The 18,575-nt window shown below is 38.8% G+C and overlaps 2 protein-coding genes across 3 annotated transcripts in view; one reads left to right on the plus strand and one right to left on the minus strand.

Annotated features, from left to right (window-relative positions):
- The window catches only part of tlcd3a (TLC domain containing 3A), a 27,538-nt gene extending 14,635 nt beyond the window's left edge, over positions 1-12,903 (plus strand). Inside the window, exons 3-5 of the mRNA XM_072671845.1 lie at positions 605-824; positions 4,669-4,764; positions 5,859-12,903. Coding sequence (XP_072527946.1) covers positions 605-824; positions 4,669-4,764; positions 5,859-6,161 — 619 coding nt within the window. The 3' untranslated portion in view covers positions 6,162-12,903. The remainder of the gene's footprint in view (positions 1-604; positions 825-4,668; positions 4,765-5,858) is intronic.
- Positions 10,486-17,759, minus strand: timm22 (translocase of inner mitochondrial membrane 22 homolog (yeast)). Of its 2 annotated transcripts, XR_011978936.1 has the most exons (5): positions 17,520-17,759; positions 14,945-15,141; positions 14,651-14,723; positions 14,253-14,541; positions 10,491-11,839 (listed from the first exon to the last, which is right to left on the minus strand). XR_011978936.1 is itself a non-coding variant. In XM_072671893.1 (4 exons), the coding sequence occupies exons 1-4, from the start codon at positions 17,749-17,751 to the stop codon at positions 14,465-14,467; spliced, it is 579 nt and encodes a 192-aa protein (XP_072527994.1). In that variant the 5' UTR covers positions 17,752-17,759; the 3' UTR covers positions 10,486-14,464. The 2 variants fall into 2 exon arrangements, 1 of the variants encoding a protein (XP_072527994.1); XM_072671893.1 differs by having other exon boundaries at positions 10,486-14,541.
- Between the last annotated feature and the right edge of the window lie 816 nt (positions 17,760-18,575).

Genomic DNA, 18,575 nt, shown 5'->3' on the forward strand with positions numbered 1-18,575 from the left:
GTTAGTTTTCAATTTAGTTTCCGTTTTAAATGGTTAAAGGTTTTGTTAACATAAAAAGGCTTCATTTGGCTCCTGTAAATAGTTATGTGAATAAAAAATGACCTGAATTTCAATAATAGAAAGTTAACTAGACCAGCGAGATTTCTTTTTTTGTTTTTTTGTTTTTTTCAACTTCTACAGTTTCATACTAAAACCAGAAAAGGGCCTGAAGCAAACATTTAGGGACCCCTGTATGGTCAGTACTTGGCAACACCCCTTTGCCGAGTATCATAGTTTGTAAATGCTCTTTGCACCCAGCTAAGCTTATAATATTTTTGTTTATGGGATTTTCACCCACTTTTCCTTGTAAAAGGCATCTGTTGACAAAACTAGTCAATAGATGTAAGTAAGATAAGATACATCATCAAAGTAAACATGCATTTCTTAAATTAGCTATTTTTTCATTTCAGTTATTGGCCATTTTATTTTTATTCAAATTCATTTAATTTAAAAGATGCAAAAAGTGTACAGACAACACAACTGGGAAAACCGGTTTCTGTTCTGACAGATTCAATATTATTTTTATAATTAATTATTTATCTTGTTGAATGGTCTTCTCTTTCAGGCACTGGCTGGCTACCACGTTTGTCATCTGGTACGGAGTGCCCTACATGTCATATGACATCTTTGCCATGTACCTCAGCCACTTCTATCGTTTTCGGGTCAAAGGTCACGAGGATTACAAAGGACACTCTTTAAGGACAGTCAACTCGTTCGTGAGGAAAGAGTTTCTGCTGGTCCTTCATCACATCGCACTCCTCACCATCCTCCTACCTATTACACTGGTGAGAGAGGGGCTGCAGGGCTGAAGGGATGGGTAGACAATGAGAGAGATGAAGTGTGTGTATGTGTGTGGATAGGTTTGATGAAATGTAAATCAGTTATAGTCCATATTAATAATAATAATAATAATAATAATAATATTTCCTCATTTCTTTGGTTAAAAATTTAATTCTCTGGCTGTTTTGTAATGTAAAAGCACTTTTATATTAAAAAATAATGAAAGGCACGCTAATAACGTGCCTTGTTTTATTTTAACTTTTATTTTGGTCACAGCACTGCTGGGGATCTCCCTGTGATTGGGCAAAACCTTTGAAAGTATACATATATATGCATGATGCCAATACAGAACTGGTGAACACAAAATATCATGTTAAGTATTATAAAATCATGTCTGTGTATTTAGTTATAATCTTTAGCGCAACAATAATGCCAAACACATGCCAAGTAAGAGGTAATGAACACAAACCAAAAACACAAAGGGTTATGTTATACATAATTATAAAATATGAATATGTATACTTATGTAGTGTGTGAGTGTGTAGGTTGCACTAAAGGTACCATGTAATTAATGTATTATTATTGTTGTTATAGAATGCACTTTAATATATAAACTTGTTCTATAGTGTATTAATTGAAGATAATGTGGTTTACATGCTCATTTACAGCACTAAGACTTGGTCCTGGAATTGAAGGTGGTGGATGCAGTGGGGCTGTGGTAGGGGTGGGGGGTGCACTATAATGTTAATATAGGGTGTAATTCCTGGCACACAATAGTGGCTGCTCTCATTTTGTTCCATTATAAGAAAAAATACTTTTGGCACCGAAATAACTTAAACAAGGGCCAGGGCAGTGAGAGAGAACCTCAACAAAGCAAGAGCCATGGGAACCAAATTAAATTTTGAAAAAAACGAGAGGAAAAAAACCTTTCTGCTCTTGCTGCTCTCGCTGTAGTGTATTTAGTGCTGCTAACCAGCCTGGGACTGATGCCAGCTTGGTAAAAGTAATGTTCGGCTTCGTGTTGGAAAACAAAGCTCAGTGATGTTAAGTACAATGTAGTAAAAGCAATGCCATTCTGAGAGAGCTTTTGAGCGATGGAATGGTGAGGCTCCAGACATCTATAAAATACACAGTCATAAAATCACAAACATGTCTTAAGCCAGTGAGGGATCGCCTGTCACCAAGAAAGCTGTGATGTTCTCAGATTTATAAACACAAATGGGACATATATAAAGATAAATGATTATGCATGTTGGAATCAAGAAAACAGGAAAGGTGAGAAGCTAATTATACAAAATAGCCAGCAAATGATAAATCTAGTAATAAAGTGAGACATTAGTAAATGTTTGAAAGAACTAAAAAAAAAAAAAAAAAAAAAAAAAAAAAGAAACTCAAGATTTAACTCAAACAAAATTGTTCATGTTTCTAATGATCTTAAAAAAAAATAAAGTAGGTTTCTTGTACTGAAACAGAAGCACAATCATTAGATTAGTCAGTTGATTAAAAAAAGAATCAAGTTATAACGGTATTATAAAGATTATAAAGGTAGTCATTAGTTGAACCCCTAAACTGCAGAAAAACATGCAATATTAGTGTAATATTGTAATACAGTAATATTCTGGCTCAAATAAAATGTATTGGCCGTGTTCTAATGGGCTACTCTGTTAATAGTCTCTCCGTCATGTTTGAATATTTACATTTTATATATTTTTGTTACAATTGAAGTATATTTTATATATAATCGGCTTGGCTTGTGGTGAAACTTCCCAATTCCTGATTCAGGGAATTGTAATTTGAGTCAGTGTGAAATTTGAAACTCTTTAAAGTGTAGCTGTTCTTTGCCCAGTTGGGACCCCTGAGGATCAGACAATTATCATAACAGCTGTTACACTGCTAGTATTGATGGATATGGACACACACGCACACACAAACAAACACATGCACAGTCATCTAACGTTGCATTGAGGAAAGGAGTGGTGAGGAGGAAACCTGGTCTTTTGTTAGGGGGATGCTGTGCTGTCAGTAGTGATATGAGATCACTTTACGTTCGCTTCCATTATTCAATTGCAGCTGCTGCTCTTATACCATCTCTCTCGCTCTCTATCGCTCTCACAAACACACAGCTTTGTTTGCTGACCTGCCAAACACAAGTGTACAAGCATATATAGACTTTACACTTGTATACATTTCTGTAAAATTCATTTTGCACCATGTTACAGGAACACACATAACAACGTGCGTGTGTGAGAGAGAGTTTGTTTAAGTTTATTTACCCTAAATACATATTTGAAGGAACTTCATCGTAATGGTTAAACGCCCGGTTCCTGGTTTGCATCAGTTCATGAACCTTCCTTCATTCCATGTGTTGAAAGATTGATCTGTAGTTTCTTCATATTCCACATTTTATTAGTACTAGGCAAAGCTAAGCATATTGTAATTATTATGTTCTTATGGGTACATTTTTCTCTCTCACACACCCATACACACACAATTACACACTCTCTTTGGAGTGTTCAGTCTGTTGGTATAAGGTTGCGCTGAGGGTGGCCACTGTCTGTTCCAGTGGCTGCTCTATCTCCTCTTTTATTTATCATCTCTCCCCACCCACACACACACACACTCTTGAACTCTCTGGCTACAGAGGAGTTCTTAATGCCCTAATCTTATAATTTGTCGCAATATTCAATAGCCATTGAGTACAGAAAAGTTCTCTGTGTGTATTATAAGAGTTTGGCTGTTAGCTTTTGGTACCTGGTCCTCTACAAAATCTAAGTACAACAAAAGTCATGTGTTTTATTTGTGACTGCTGTTAATGTAACAGTTAACCAGAAACAACAACAGTTAAAACAGTTTATCCTTTACCCAAAATGTAGTCAATCATTTAAAAACTGTTTGGATTGCATCTTAAATGTTTCACATTGCAGGAAAACGGTGAGTGTAGCTAACAAGCTAAAACAAATTTCACCAAACAAATGAAGTAACACAGGCTTATAGATTTTATCTTTAGAATAATTGTAATTCTCAAAACTCTTCGTAAGAATTTGCTTGTATCATTTTTTTTGCTTGTGGTGTTTGAGTGTTCCTAAATAATAAATAAATGCATATATTTGTTTTTAATCTGATCACCTCACCCTTGTGTTGTCAGAATTAGAATTCAGAGTTAGACTTCAGGAGGTCAGCCTCTGAAACAAGAAGCTTTAATAGGTGATTTACAGGAATTCATGTCTAATCCAATAAGATTAACAGTACTTTTAGAACAATCTGTACTTTTAGTTTTTACTTAAGGGAAATAATGGCTTTCCAGCATCACGCCACAGTTATCCTAGCTTTTTCCTGTTTCCTTTTTCCTTTCTCACTTCTAGTTTCTGGTTGCTGAAACCTTTTTTTAATGCTTAGGTTGATTGTTTTCCCCATTTTGCTTTTCATTGCACAGATTTAACTGAATACTGTAAAAGTAGAAATCCTGTTTATTCGGGCTGCAGTTATTGTCAGAACATGTAACGCAGAACATTCAATGTCAGATGACATTGTGTTTAACTTTGTTGCTGCTTGATTCAAAAGAAAAGCTCACACTGATTTCCCATGACATATCTACCAGAGGCAGAATAGATCTATAGATATTAGATCATACATAAATACATTTAGCTGAAAATATAGCATTTAACAATTTTGTTTATAATGTGTAAACTCTGTTTGGACATTAAACTGAGGAAAAGCTAATGCAGAACCATGATGGCATAATAGATTGTATTGTATTGTATTAGTACTACATAATTGCTACAGGTCTGAAATTGGCATAATATGTGTAATGCTGAGTGTGTGTGCATTTTTTTTTTTTGTGTGTCTCAGTTCTTTAGGAAGGACCAGGGTGATTACTTTATCGGCTGCCTCTTCCTCACAGAGCTCAGCACACCTTTTGTCTCACTGGGCAAAATCCTCATTCAGGTAATGAACAAACACCCACATTTTCTCTCACTCTCTCTCTCTCTCTCTCTCTCTCTCTCTCTCTCACACTCACACTCACACTCACACACACACACACACACACACACACACACACACACACACATGCACAAACCCCCTAATGACTGGCTTGCAGGTTTTTGAGGATAGACCTAGAGATTTGCAGACTTCAGGGACCTTACAACTGATTACTGTTCTTACAGTCGTTGCTATGACACACACCGACACAAGCCTCTAGGATGCTGTTTCTGTAGGCTTAGAAAAGGTCTTTTTTTCTATAGACTAACAGGCTAATCGCTTTTGAGCACCAAATACAGAAAAAAAAACTTCTGTTACCTCAGTGGCCTGCTGTTTCTCTCTCTCTCTCATTGTCTCCACGGCCCAGTGTTGCTGTGACTTTTTTCTGATCCTTGTTCTTCTGTTTGTGATGAAGTGAAGTTTTAGCTAGATTGTACATTAATGGTTATACCGTATCGCAACATTCTGCCCCCTTGTGTCTTTGTTTGGTGTTATCTTTTGAAAAGCAGTTTCTCCAGTGCTGAAGTTTCTAGTAAAGCTGGACATTTGAAATGTAATTATTTCAAAGGGCTCAAGTCATGCAGAATGTAAGATTGCTAATTTTTGTAAACATTAGTAGTGTTTTTTAAAACCTTTTCTATTCCATCCAGTTCAGGAAGGGGAAAATGAGCTGCAAAGAGCCTACACTAGTTTAGCTCGGCCTGTTCACACAGGTTATTAGCAGTTCCTCAGGCCTTCTTTTTGAGAGAGACACAATACTGGGCAGCCAGGCAAAATAAAGGCCATTTACATAAACCAGTTTTAAAGGCACAAAATCAGCCTGTTTATTTGAAGGGCACAAGGAGAGGTTGATAAACGGACAGATAAAAAAATAATTATGACTGGTTTTGAACATAATGTGCACCTAATAAAACTAAAATACTGGAAAATGGAAGATGGGGGGCCCTTTATATAAGCATAACTTTCTCAAAACATTGCTCTGCTTATTTTATTTGTTGTAATGTAATTTCTAAATTACAAATCTCTATTTAAAAATATTTAAATGTCTTTCTTTGTAGTTGAGCATGCAGGACTGCTGGCTGCACAAGGTAAATGGAGGCATGGTGCTGCTGAGCTTCTTTCTGTGCCGCATCGTGCTGTTCCCCTACATGTACTGGGTGTACGGTGCACACTACGGCATCCCCGTCTACAGCGTGCCCTTCCACATCCCGCTCTCTGCCAACCTGGGCAGCCTCTGCATCCTCTCACCCCAAGTCTACTGGTTTGTCCTACTGTGCCGGAAAGGCTACCGGCTCTATAAGCGCCAGTGCAACCAGGATTCACCTTTATCCTCGACAGAGTTTCTCTCCAAAGCAGAGTAGCAGGACGAAGACTACGACGACAACAACAACAAAAAAAACAACCCTCATCAACACCAACCGCTAGGATACTCCAGTACTGTACTGCAACTGCTTCTGCTATCACTTATACTATGAAGGGACTATTAGTATTTTTCTCTACTCTTGCACATACACACTCCTACACTTATATATGGCTGTTACAGTGCTGCTCCACTCCATTTAATGGGAGCACACACCTAGGTTGACCTCTAAACCCACCCTGTCTGCAGCTCCTTTATGCCCTGTAGTGGGTGCGGTCGTAATGAAACCCTGCCTCTTTTATCTGTGTTTATGATGTACAGATATGTGGAGGCGAGGGGCTAGAAGGCAGAAATGAGTAAAAATGGCTCTGAGAGGAAAGTGGGGAGTGTCCCAGAATAAGGCATATAGGTCAATGTTCATGACCCTTTCTCATTGTCATTTAGATAATGGATGATGGAGAATTGCTCACAGTTTGGAGTGATGTTACTGGAACTATGGTTTTGCAACCCCTTAAATGATCCACAACCCTCCTTAGAAGTTCTCAAGGGGTGTGTTTATGTATTTAGGAGGGTGGAAGAAGGTGCTGGACTTCAGACATCTATGAGTGGCCTCCACAAACTTTTACTAGTCCTTTTTCACCAGCACTGATTCTCAAAAACCCTTACATTGACCTTATAATTTCAAAAAAAAAAAAAAAAAAAAATATATATATATATATATATATATATATAATTATACATTTTTAAATATATATATATATATATATTATTTCTTTTTTCTTTTTTTTTTTCTTTTTTTTGTCTTCAGGCCCCATCTTCATTTCGCATTGCTTGGCCTCACCCCATGCGTTGCTCTCCAGAAGCCTTTCTGGTTCCCATGGCAACCATATCCACAGCTGTGGCGCTGCTGTTTTCTTTGTTTACGGATGGTTGCTGTAAATGTCTTCTCTCTCTCACACACACACACACACACACACACACACACACACACACACACACACACTGCCCTGCTGTGACTGTTCATATTCTTCATCTACACTCCTCACTTCACAAGTCTTACAAGGGTGAACCATACCTTCTGCCCCACGTTGAGAAGGGCTTTAGAAAACCTGTGTCGGCTCGGGTCCACAGGGGGCAGCAGAGTTTCAGGTCACATGTTTACACACATTCATATTTCTCAAAGCATGATTTCTCAGTTAGCCACATAACATGAGCTCAAAAGGGAAGCCTGTGCAGTAGACTGGTTACATATGAAACATTGACTGCTGGCTGATTTTGACCTTGAGCTTAATGTATCCATTTTTTTTTTTTGAGAAATCCTTCTTTGTGGAAGATCACCCAGATAAGATCAGTGCAGTTGCACTGTTGCCATGGTGACGAAGGCTTCTGCGAGGTCCTGGACTGTTACGTGGGGGTGGGGTTCTTGCATAGGAGGGAAAGGGGGCATACAACACTTGGCATATCTTTCAGGTCACTTAACTCCTGGGGGGCATCTCTGGGCAACAGTAAAAGCAATAACACTGGAGGAAAGTCGAGAGATTATGGGTAGTTAGTGTAATAGTGCTGTCAGAATGGGGCCAGGTCACAGAGAGACTGAAAAGCAGCATTGCTCTTTGCTCCTAACACTAACTTTTGTATTCCTCCAGTGGTCCCGATGTCTATGATGAAGTGCTTATCTGTAAATGGGTTAACTGGAGTTTCTTTTTTTGGTGTTGCTTTGAGAAGATGACCGACTAGTCTTTCAAAAAGCAGCAAATCCTTCAGTGTCATCCCGAGGCTGTTTAATCTCTCTGAGCTGAGGCTGAAATTAGACTGCAGTTGACCTATCAGTTGAGCTCCACCCACAAATGCGTTCTTACATATAGCAACTGATGCTAGGTTAGACAAGCTCTACAGAACATTGACTTTTCTCGTTTCATTAGACTGAATGGCATATTTATCAGCATCCTGTAAAGCTTGTCCTACTTCAACACATTTGTCTGTGAAGCTTGGCTCAAACACAGACTTTAGTTCCAGACTAATAAGGCCTTTCACTGGAGCCACTTTGTTGTTTGTTTGGCCCGGTACAGTTTAATCTGTCTCAAAAACACACTCCAAGAGTAATAATCCCTTACGGTGCACAATTAAAACGAGGCGGCAGCTGCTGACCGGCTTTCTGTACGAATGCTTTGGTGCAAATTAGCTTTAGACATGGCACGGGACTCTAGACCTTCTTCAGAGGGCATTAACATATTTTCAGCAAATGCAGATCACATAAATACACTATACATTTACTGTAGTACCTTCTATATTACGTTTAAGCACTTTGAGCAGCACATACCTTTACAATGCTAAATATTTGAGTGACTTTCATCTCAGACGAACGGAAGCCAGTTGCTGCCTTTAGTTTGCGTATTTCTTTAAGAGAGGAAGTGAGAGAAGTGAGGAAGGCCTACGTCTCTCACTTCTACAATAGTAGATCTAGATTTTCCCTTTTTTATCTGGATTGAAACACTGAAGCTTCTATCCTTTCTGTGTAAGAAGAGGATCAAAGTATAAACACCCACTGAGCTTTAGGGAGCTTTAGCACCTTTAACCTGCACTGCAACCAAAGCTGTAGTTTGCAGACATTTGGCCTACCCGCAATGCAGTGTGCTGTGTGTTGTTTGTTTTGTGTTCTGTCATATGGCCAGTTTCTTCTTTTTTGAGGTTCTTGGTTAAGCCAGTTTGTTAGCCACCAATCAGATGAGGAACAGCTCAAAATGCATGTCTCATTGGCTACCGGTCGTCCCCACTGGTCAATGGCCTTGTTTACACCTGGTCTCTTCATTCGTCTTGAATATCAGGATTATATCTGTATAAAAATGCATGTCTGTAAACACATTTAAAACTGATGCTCAAACCACTTCCAGAGGTGGTCTGAGACACATTTGAGCCACATGTTGTAGCAACCGCAACACCAGTAATAATAGCCATGCATTGAGCGAATTTGCATATTTTGTTCCACACAGCGATTTGGATTTCAGTCTGACTCACCGGAGACACCTTTAACTATCGAGTGTAAATGCATGTCGCTAAAATCTTACAATCCAGATACTAGCCACATGAAATGACCAGGTGTAAATGGGGTCAGTGTTTTTCTCTCTGCATTTAGAATTCTTAAAGAAATAGCTTGGTCAAATGTGCTAATATGGCTGAAAGCTAGTGGCCACCACCTTACCTAATGTCTTTTGTTTGATGTTAACTTAATTTCACTAACTGTTGGCAGCATTTTATGAGTGAACAAGGCTGGGTTTCCCAAAAGCAGGAGTTGCCAGTTTGCGTGTTTACCTTCCAGTCAAGCTAGAGCACAACTCATTCCACTGGTTTAAACAGCTGCTCTGACAACTGCAGCCGCATTGACTCACTAACTGCAGATCGGTGACCTCTGCCTAAAAGTCTTAGCCAATGGTAAAGAGAGCATCACAAACACCCTTTTGGAAAACTGGGCCTGGTTCCTTTGTTATAGCTGCTTTTCATTCACACTTTTTTTTTCTGCTTTCAAAAATGAATGATAACCTAAGGCCTGAGGGTGAGAGATCTGAATATCACTACTCTTGCTCACTTATCACAGTCTTTTGATAAGTGGTTGGCCGCCTAAGGAAAAAGTGTGCATGCGCTTTATTTTATTTTTTTATGTGATTTACACATCATAAAAGTAGCATTTTGAGTCAATAAGGTCAGCGAATCATATCCCGATAATCATGTTTTTATTCTTCAGAGATTTTTTTTTAACAGTAATTTATGATGAAGTCTAAGGCATAGTCTGATAGAAGGCTTCCTTTCTGCTCAGGGTTCAGTAACGATGATGTTAACTTCTAACTGTAGAGGTTTTATTTTAGATACGAAAGATGAAACTGTGAGTTTAAAATGACTGTAAAAAGAAAAAAAGGACACAAGCTGACACTGAAAATGGCCAGCATGACACGACTGAGTCCTGCTTTTGTGCTTTATTTGTTTTTGTTGGCTACTTTTCTGACATGATTTGTGATATTGCAACAATAAGGTTGGTAGACCAAAGATTGTCAGGCACTTTACTCAACGATGACAAATTAAACTAAAAAAGGCTATGTGTGAATATGTATAGCAGAATTGTAGATCGTCTTTAGGTGGATGGGACTGTTTCTCAACCTCTGGGGAGTACTTTCACAATCCTCATGCACACTCGTGCCCCATTACACAAATAGTTTGGCAACACTTTTTCAACCATCATTTGATGTAAAGTTTCTTTACCAGTTCCTAGGTTCTTCAGACTCGACATCTCAAAATTATTACAGACCTGGCTCATTCTTCTTTGGCATCACTCAAAAAACCATTTGAAGCACCTTTATTTGTTAAAGTGTAGTCTATTTATGCATGGTACAATATGTCATACAGTCAAAGCCACATAGGCAGTTAGCACAGTGCCGATTGGTGGGTTCAGGTCTGCATTAGCTGGCTACAATAGACTCATAGCTCAACTGCAATACTAACGAACACCAACCACGTCTTGACTGATTACATGCACATTACATTTAGGGTAAGGGGAAAGTGGGCTTTGTCGCTAACAGGTTCTTAAGAAGAAATAACGTCATCCATCATTATAATAGCAGACCTGTTAACAGTTGATGAATCTGACATACATCCTGTTTGGTCTTTTCTCTAGAGCAAATTTCAGAAAACTTTAGGAAAGGGCTGGGCAATATGGGGGGAAAAAATACATCACAGTATTCAAAGACATTTTCACAAAACATTATTTTATCACAATACATGTAAAGACAGACTAAATTCATTATTAGTGACATATTCTTAAAGACTACAATTCACACACTCTGCTGTACTGAATACAGTAATTTTATTTAACATCTGTTGCATCTAATTAAACCAGTCTAATTACACTGATGGTAATAAAACATGCAGCTGATCAGTGTTCCTTAAGCACTGACATTATCTCCGATATGCTTAGAAAAGCATATTGTGTCTCACAATACGATCAAGTATCGTCATTTTGCCCAGCCCTACTTTAGAGACATATTGGTGAATGAAGCCCATTGTTTTCAGCCAAACTACTACTTCAGTTGAGAGTTGGTCCAAAGTACAGAGATTTAGAAACAGCCAGTGTCTTTCATTCACGCTCACTTTCCCCTGGAATAAGCAGGCGTGTGCAGAGACACTGAGAATGTTGTCGGTTCCACTGCTTTCTTCTGAAGTTCAGCATTTCTTTGCATAGATGTGCTTTGAAAGCTTCCTTTAGGTTTGACAGATGCAGTTCCAGTTCCAATGATCTGGAGTGCTCTATACACCTTGATCTCTGTGGAAATGTGTATTGATTTGAACACATATCCAGACTAAGCTGGACTATACAATCCCTAGGGCATAGCTTTTTCTTTTCCCCTCCCCCTTGTTAATAGTTCGTAGTTGGATGAAACACTGACAGGGGGCAGCATATTGTTGCTATCACACAAAAAAAAAAAAAAAAAAAACTTGAAAGTTTTTTTGTGGGACAGAGGCAATATGCAACTCTTTAAACTTCGAAAGAGATAAATAATATATTCCACACTGACATTGTCCAGTGCCTTGTGTTAAATCTGTGTGCAATGTCCACACAAGCTTGGCGCAAATCTGGTCACAGTCTAGTATTCACAGTTGTCTTTGTGAATGATCTCCACAGACTGCAATTTTCTGTGGACGTAAAGGGAAAGTTGATCAGTTTTTCAGAAGTTATCAGATGTTTGCTCTCCTAACTTACCCTCGGAATAATGAACGGGTGGGTGCAATAACTTTCCTGGAGCTTTCAGACAGTTAATGTAACAGGAGTGAAAACCTGAGAGGTGGAGCCAAGTACATGAACATGGTGATTTTTTTTGAAAAACTGTTCAACCTTTTCTTAAAGGAAAGGAGAATATCGTAACAGAATAAGGAGACCATAATCCATCTTTGATATCAGGTGTGATTTCTTTTATTATTTCTTTTCATGCTAGCAACTCTTCTCCTAGTCTAGCTCCCTATAAGAGTATTTCAATCATTTCTTTTTTGTTTTATTAAGAAGGACAAAATAGGTTTGGGGTGTGTTTCCTTTCATTTAATCTGGATGAAATCTTTAAAAGTGTACCTCCCAATTCTCTGAAGTCGTTTGTTGTAACAGTACGCTAAATAATTAGTGCATGTTAGCCTAACTGCGCAGCCTTTTGGCAATGAAAAAGCAGAGGCTTAGCCGCCCTGCCACACTTGAACTACAGTTTGACAGCTTCTTACTATGCAAGATGAAGACTATCACAACATTCCTCTGTTCCCTCATCTCCACATTCAGCTCCTTTTGAGACCACACTTGCAAGCTTAGACTCACGTATAGGAGGAAGGAACCTATTCAGAGAGTTGGGACACAACCAAGGCGTGGTGGCGTTTTTATCATTCCCTGATTATGGATTTGCTTCCTTTGTACGGGTCACTTCATATTTGGCTGCAGTTTTCATGCACAGGTTTTCCACATCAACAACCTTTAACACTCCCTGCCTCTTCTTGTTTTTGATAACATACTGATTTTTCAGATATATTTATATATCAGATTTGATATATATATATTGGGTTTTTGTTTGTAGTGTGTGACCTCCTAAGAAATTTCTTGTTTTGAAAGAGAATGAGCTACTGCATGAAACTAACCTATAGCTGATTGAGAGGAATTTATTTTTTTGAATCTTGTGAATCCAGACACCCTTTTCAGAGAAGTAAAGTCTTATTTGCTGAAACTTTGACTGTGATTTGCGTGCTGTTTAATAAGTTTTGATGCTCTCTCTCCACAAGTGTTTTAGGGCGTTTTCACACCTGCTCTTTTTAGTTTGGTTAAATTGGAAACTGGTTTATATTTTCTTTCATTTTCACCCTTGGTGTGGTTTGTTTGAGAAGGTTGTAAATACAGTAATGCCACTCAGATGCAGAGAAAAACAACTACACGAGACCCTTGAGAAGAGGTGGCCTCGGTCCGGTCCTCAAGGATCACTCTGGAGCAGTTCGCTTGTGGCGAGAACGTAATCAGACCTCAAACCGACCTATCAGGTGTACTCCGCAAGTTTGAGCTAAACGGCTCCCATATCCAGGTGTTAACCTGATATACTGCCCAGATAATTAGCTACTACAGCTATGAACAAACGCCATCTCTGCCGTTCCTCTATGTTAAACTGCACTAGTCCAGAAAACAGGACTTTCTTCCTGTACTTCCAGGTTCCTGACATGTCTGACCAATAAGCGTAAAGAACGTTCTCACATGGTTTGTTGTGACGCATTTTGCAACGCTTAATTTTTGTCTGTGTGAAATCAAACCAAACCAAGGGGACAATGCTCAAAGTTTACTAACTCACTAACTGATTCGGGCCAGCACAAAGTATGAAACTACTGGTGTGAAACATCCTTAATCTATACTGGCAGAGCTATGTTTTGGCACCATGTACTGCACTCAAATCTGTATTTATGAATCCAAATAGAAGGTGCTTTCTAAAGTGTTAGTTTTATCAGCTGTGTGTGTGGGTGGGTGTATGTGCCCAAACATGTTTTTATATGTTCAAATCCTATAGAAATGAATTTTGTATTATGTTTATAAATACGGTGGTCATACTGAACACAGACAGAATCCCCTGCCATTCTACTTGCTCTTAACATCACTGTTAATTTAGCAGTTATCTGGTCTAGCATGTCTCATCCACCATGACCACAAGTATACAGGAATAACAGCAAATTGCTAAGCCCAATCATATTCCTCTAAGGCCATTATTAAAACTGCGGGAAGACACACATAAATCAATAATGCCTTCTGGCTTACTGAACCACATTTACATCAGCAGACCTTTCCAAAGACTCTTTAATATTTAATTACAAGCACTCAGCTTACTTTCACCATGAATATCAATGAGCATTCATTGACAGGAAAAAAATCATAATGATACCTCCGATATTCATAAGATATATTCACGTTTATATTAATGGACAATTCTACATTTTGTACTTACTTGCAGCATGGCTCCCACAAAGCAAGTTACTAGATGGTATATGCATCCCATACTTTACTTCGGCATAAAAAAGCCGAGGAGCAGTCTGTACTGACCCGTTCACATATGACAAATCCACACAATATACAGTTGCCCAGCTGGTCCACTCAGGAAACGGGATTGGAACGTTAGTTCTCCGTGAAGTCCAGATCATCTGACAAGCAAAGCCTGCCAAAACAGTCTTCTGTCCAACATTTGGCTGCGTGAGCTCTTGTGCATCCCAGTGGGGCAGTATCCAGCCTGACTCAGGAGGTCCTGGAGCAGATGTTCACCGTAAGTAGTACTCAATGGCAGCAGAGAAAGCGGCAAAACCTCCACAGCCCAGAACTCCTGCCTTCAAGCCAGCTAGAGAACAAGAAGCAGTTACAATACAGTGTTAGATAACTGATCACTACCAACAGATTACTGTGCTTGATTTAGAGTGAAGATTTTAAAGAGGCATGTAAAGTCCTACCTCTGAATCCAATTGCACCTCCAGTAATACAGCCACTGTATACAGCATTTTTCCAGTCAGATTTACCGCGGTGCTGAAACAGGCATTTTACATTATTTATGCATGAGGGGAAAAAATAACAGCACAAGGGTTCCACTAGATGGGGCTATTTTTTTACAATCGGAGTGATAAGTATTATGGTAGTCCTTAAAATATCTACTTTTAGGTTCAGTCTGTAGTGCCAGAAGTCTAAACCTTAGCCCTTTAGAGTGAAGCAGCAGCGCCACGAAAAAGAAGAGAAAGCCTGAAACTTACTGACTCTATGATGCACTCTGTGCACGAGAACATGGCACCCACAATGGCAAAATTTTTGGCATAGGACATTCCTCGCTGACCCATGTCTCTCAAAACCTCTCTCGCTGTGGGGGTCTTCATTGGGTCTTTGGGATCAAACCCGACATTAGTGTCAATCCCTGCTGTGAAGACTCCAAAAGCACCTCCTAACACAAAACCTGGCAGAAAAACAATTAAAAAGATTAACAACAGAAAGGTTATCTACTTAATTTATCCTACATTTACACTTTTATTGTTTTGTCTGGGGTCTATGTATTGTTTTGGTGACAATTATTGACCTATCATGGTTAGAAATGTAGGCCTGGGATCAGAGGTCACAGACTTGATCCTTGGACCAGCAGGAGGTGTCCGAATTAGACACCAAACTCCACACTGCTTCTTAGGCAGATCTTAAGTATCAAAATCAGTCATAATTCATTTCGTTAAACCATTTCCCAACCTCTTTTTATCCCTTACAATTAAACAGCCTGTTTGGTTACTGTGCTTTAAGGACTGATCCATGTAAACAATCACAGTCCTGATTGGCTGTCCTGTATTGTACCCCATTCAAACAAACAAAAATATTAATCCGGGGTGAAACAGTCTTCACAGCATCAGCATTTAAAGAACACAGACAAACATCGGCAGGCTATATAAGCATACAGTTACATGCAAATGTTTGGAGACACCAGTCCAATTACTGTGAATAGTTAAGGAAGTAAAAGACAAAGTGAGCTTCAAAAGGTATAAAGCTAAAGATTAAACATTCAAAACTGTAAGCATGAATTATGATTTTTTTTTATTAATTAAATGATTTTAATAATTTTGGATTCAAAATAAAAAAAAAGGAAAGGAAAGGAACACTATTCAAAAGCTTGGGCAGCCCAACAGATTTGAGCTCCCGGGTTTCCCAAGGTCTCAGGTCTATGGCCCGAATTAAAAAGGGAACTTTTTGGCTGTACTGAGTAAAGGTATGTTTAAAAAAAAATAATAATAAAAAAAAAGATGTACACCTCTTTAACTGTTACTCACTGATGGCTCATGCTTTGGGCTTGCGTTGCAGACTGTGAGACAGGGAACATTTAACTAGTAGAAGGAAGAATAGATTTAATGAACTACCTGCAAATTCTACACCTCTAAAAAAGCTGAAGATGAAAAGAGAATGGATTCTACTGCGGAATAATGATCCTAAATACACCTCAACATCCACAATGGAGTACCTCAAGACGTGCAAGCTGAAGGACAGTCCCCTGACCTAAACACCACTTGAAATCTGTGGATAGACCACGCAAGACGGTCTAAGAATTTAATAGAACTAGAATCCTCCAAACATGAACTGAAAGACTCAGACTCAGGCTACAAACACAAGGTGCGATACTGGCCGAAGGGGGCGTTACCAAGTTACCCAACATGCAGGGCGCCCAAACACTTTAATTTTTTTCCTCATTATTGTTATTTTGAAGCAGTAAAAGATGGAAATAAAAAAAAGTTATCTTGACTTAAATATTAAAGAAATGATTCGCCTTTAACTTTGCATCATTTGGAAATGAGGTTATCTTTTATTCACTTAGCTATTCACAGTCTCTTAGCTAAACACATCTCGCATTAAACCGTATAAACAATGTTTACGTTACATCATAAAAAGGAAGGAACCCAAACACGTTAAATATATTTAGTTAAAAACTGAGGGCAATTCAGTTTTCCATGATACAGGCCCTGCAGTTTCCTTGGGGATCAATAAAAAACTTCAAATTAAACATGTAAGGTTTTGCAACCTGTTTGTTACTGCAATGCAAGGTGTTCTTGCTTTCTGAATAGTTCATTACTACGACAAAGGAGTGGATAGAGCAGAGTGTAGGGAAACATAGTAAGATCTGCGCCACGGCCCAGAACGTGTCGTACAGACTGCTGCTACCATATAAAAATAATGAAGAACTGATTCTGCACAGCAGAGCTGCGACTGTCCCCACATTTCTACTGTGCAGGTTTGGGCTCGAATTCCTGATACAGGCACTAATAACACAGAGACAATATGTTACAATATATGGTGATATTTAATACCTCCACCTGTCTGTAGATCTCAGCGTGTTCAACATTCCCTGTGAAATGAAGGTCATTAACAGGGAGTGTGTTCCCTCCTAGCTGCACTCACAGTCTCTACACTAGACACTGCCCAATTACTGAGGAGTTGACACCATTCAGCCAGGTCAGATACTGGATACTTCTGGATCACAAACTCCACTCTAACTCATCCCGCAGGTTCTGGATAGGGGTCCATCTCTCCAGAGAGTGCCTTGGGCACGGTGACCTTAGGCTCCACAGCGTCCCCTTCTGTCGCTAATGATTTTGCATGGAAATAACAGGAGCTGAGCTCGTGTGTGTGTGTGTGTGTGTGTGTGTGTGTGTGTGTGTGTGTGTGTGTGTGTATTTGAACACACGTGTGAGCAATGAGTGCACATTAAACTACCTGAATGCATAAAGGTTGTGTGTGTACGTCTGGACATGGTGTCAGTGTGTGTGTGTGTGTGTGTGTGTGTGTGTGTGTGTGTGTGTGTACCTCCTACGCAGGCCAGCGCCGCTTTAAAGGCGCAGCTCTCCATCCCGCGCTCGATCATCTTCTGCTCCTCTGTTTTCTGGGGGTTCGGTAAGCCCCCCATAACGCCAGGGTTCAGCTCCTTAATCTGCCTCTTCTCCCCGATCAGGTGCTCCAGTATCACACTGTATTGTAAATAGTCACTCCGCTGTCCGGTTGTTGACCGCTCCTCGCTGCCTCCTGCGGGCGCCGCCATGATTCAACGACGGACTGACACAGAGCAGGTAAATGTAGTTGAAGATTAAGAGTCTTGATTCGTCCGAGCACCAACAGCGTAAATGTATCACCGCAATGTTCAACTAGTAAATAAACAAACATACAAAAAATATATATTACGCCCAAATCTTAGACGTATTAGCAAATAATAGAATTTTATATAATAGAATTTTATACATGTGGGCTTTATAAAAGTCATATTTGTAATGGCCGCAGATTCGACACTGATTAACGTGATTGACCTTCGGTCCCCGGTTTTTATCCGTATTTATTTTTAAGTGATTAAATATTTAAATGTGACATTAATAGTTTTATATTTAATTGTATACAAGTGTTGTCTACACAATTTAGAGCACATATTTGATTTAATAAATGTCTTTATTCTATGGGTAATAGGTGTGTTTTAAGATCATTTGGATAATTTGTTGATCCAAAGCATTAATTATGTACCTCTTCAAAAGCATCCACATCCCCTCTTACTCCTTATGTTGATTTATTTATACTGTATATTGTTTTGCCTTGGCCCTAAAAATGTTATTTTTTTGCCAGTCACTTTTTCCTATTTGTTTTCTTTTATGCTTATTTTAAGCATACCGCCTTTTGGCCCGTAGTATTTTGATGTCAATACAGTAAAAACATATATATTTAACATAAATAAAGAAATAAAAAATGAATAATTAAATACAAATAATTAAATAAATACATTTTATAATAACAGTTTTGCTTTGACGAGTAGATATACATTATTATAGAAAATATATACTTATGAATTGCAAATTTAAGTTAAAGCCTTTTTTCTTACAT

This window comes from Salminus brasiliensis, chromosome 1 (assembly GCF_030463535.1).
Source record: "Salminus brasiliensis chromosome 1, fSalBra1.hap2, whole genome shotgun sequence".
In the NCBI taxonomy this organism is placed as follows: Eukaryota; Metazoa; Chordata; class Actinopteri; order Characiformes; family Bryconidae; genus Salminus; species Salminus brasiliensis.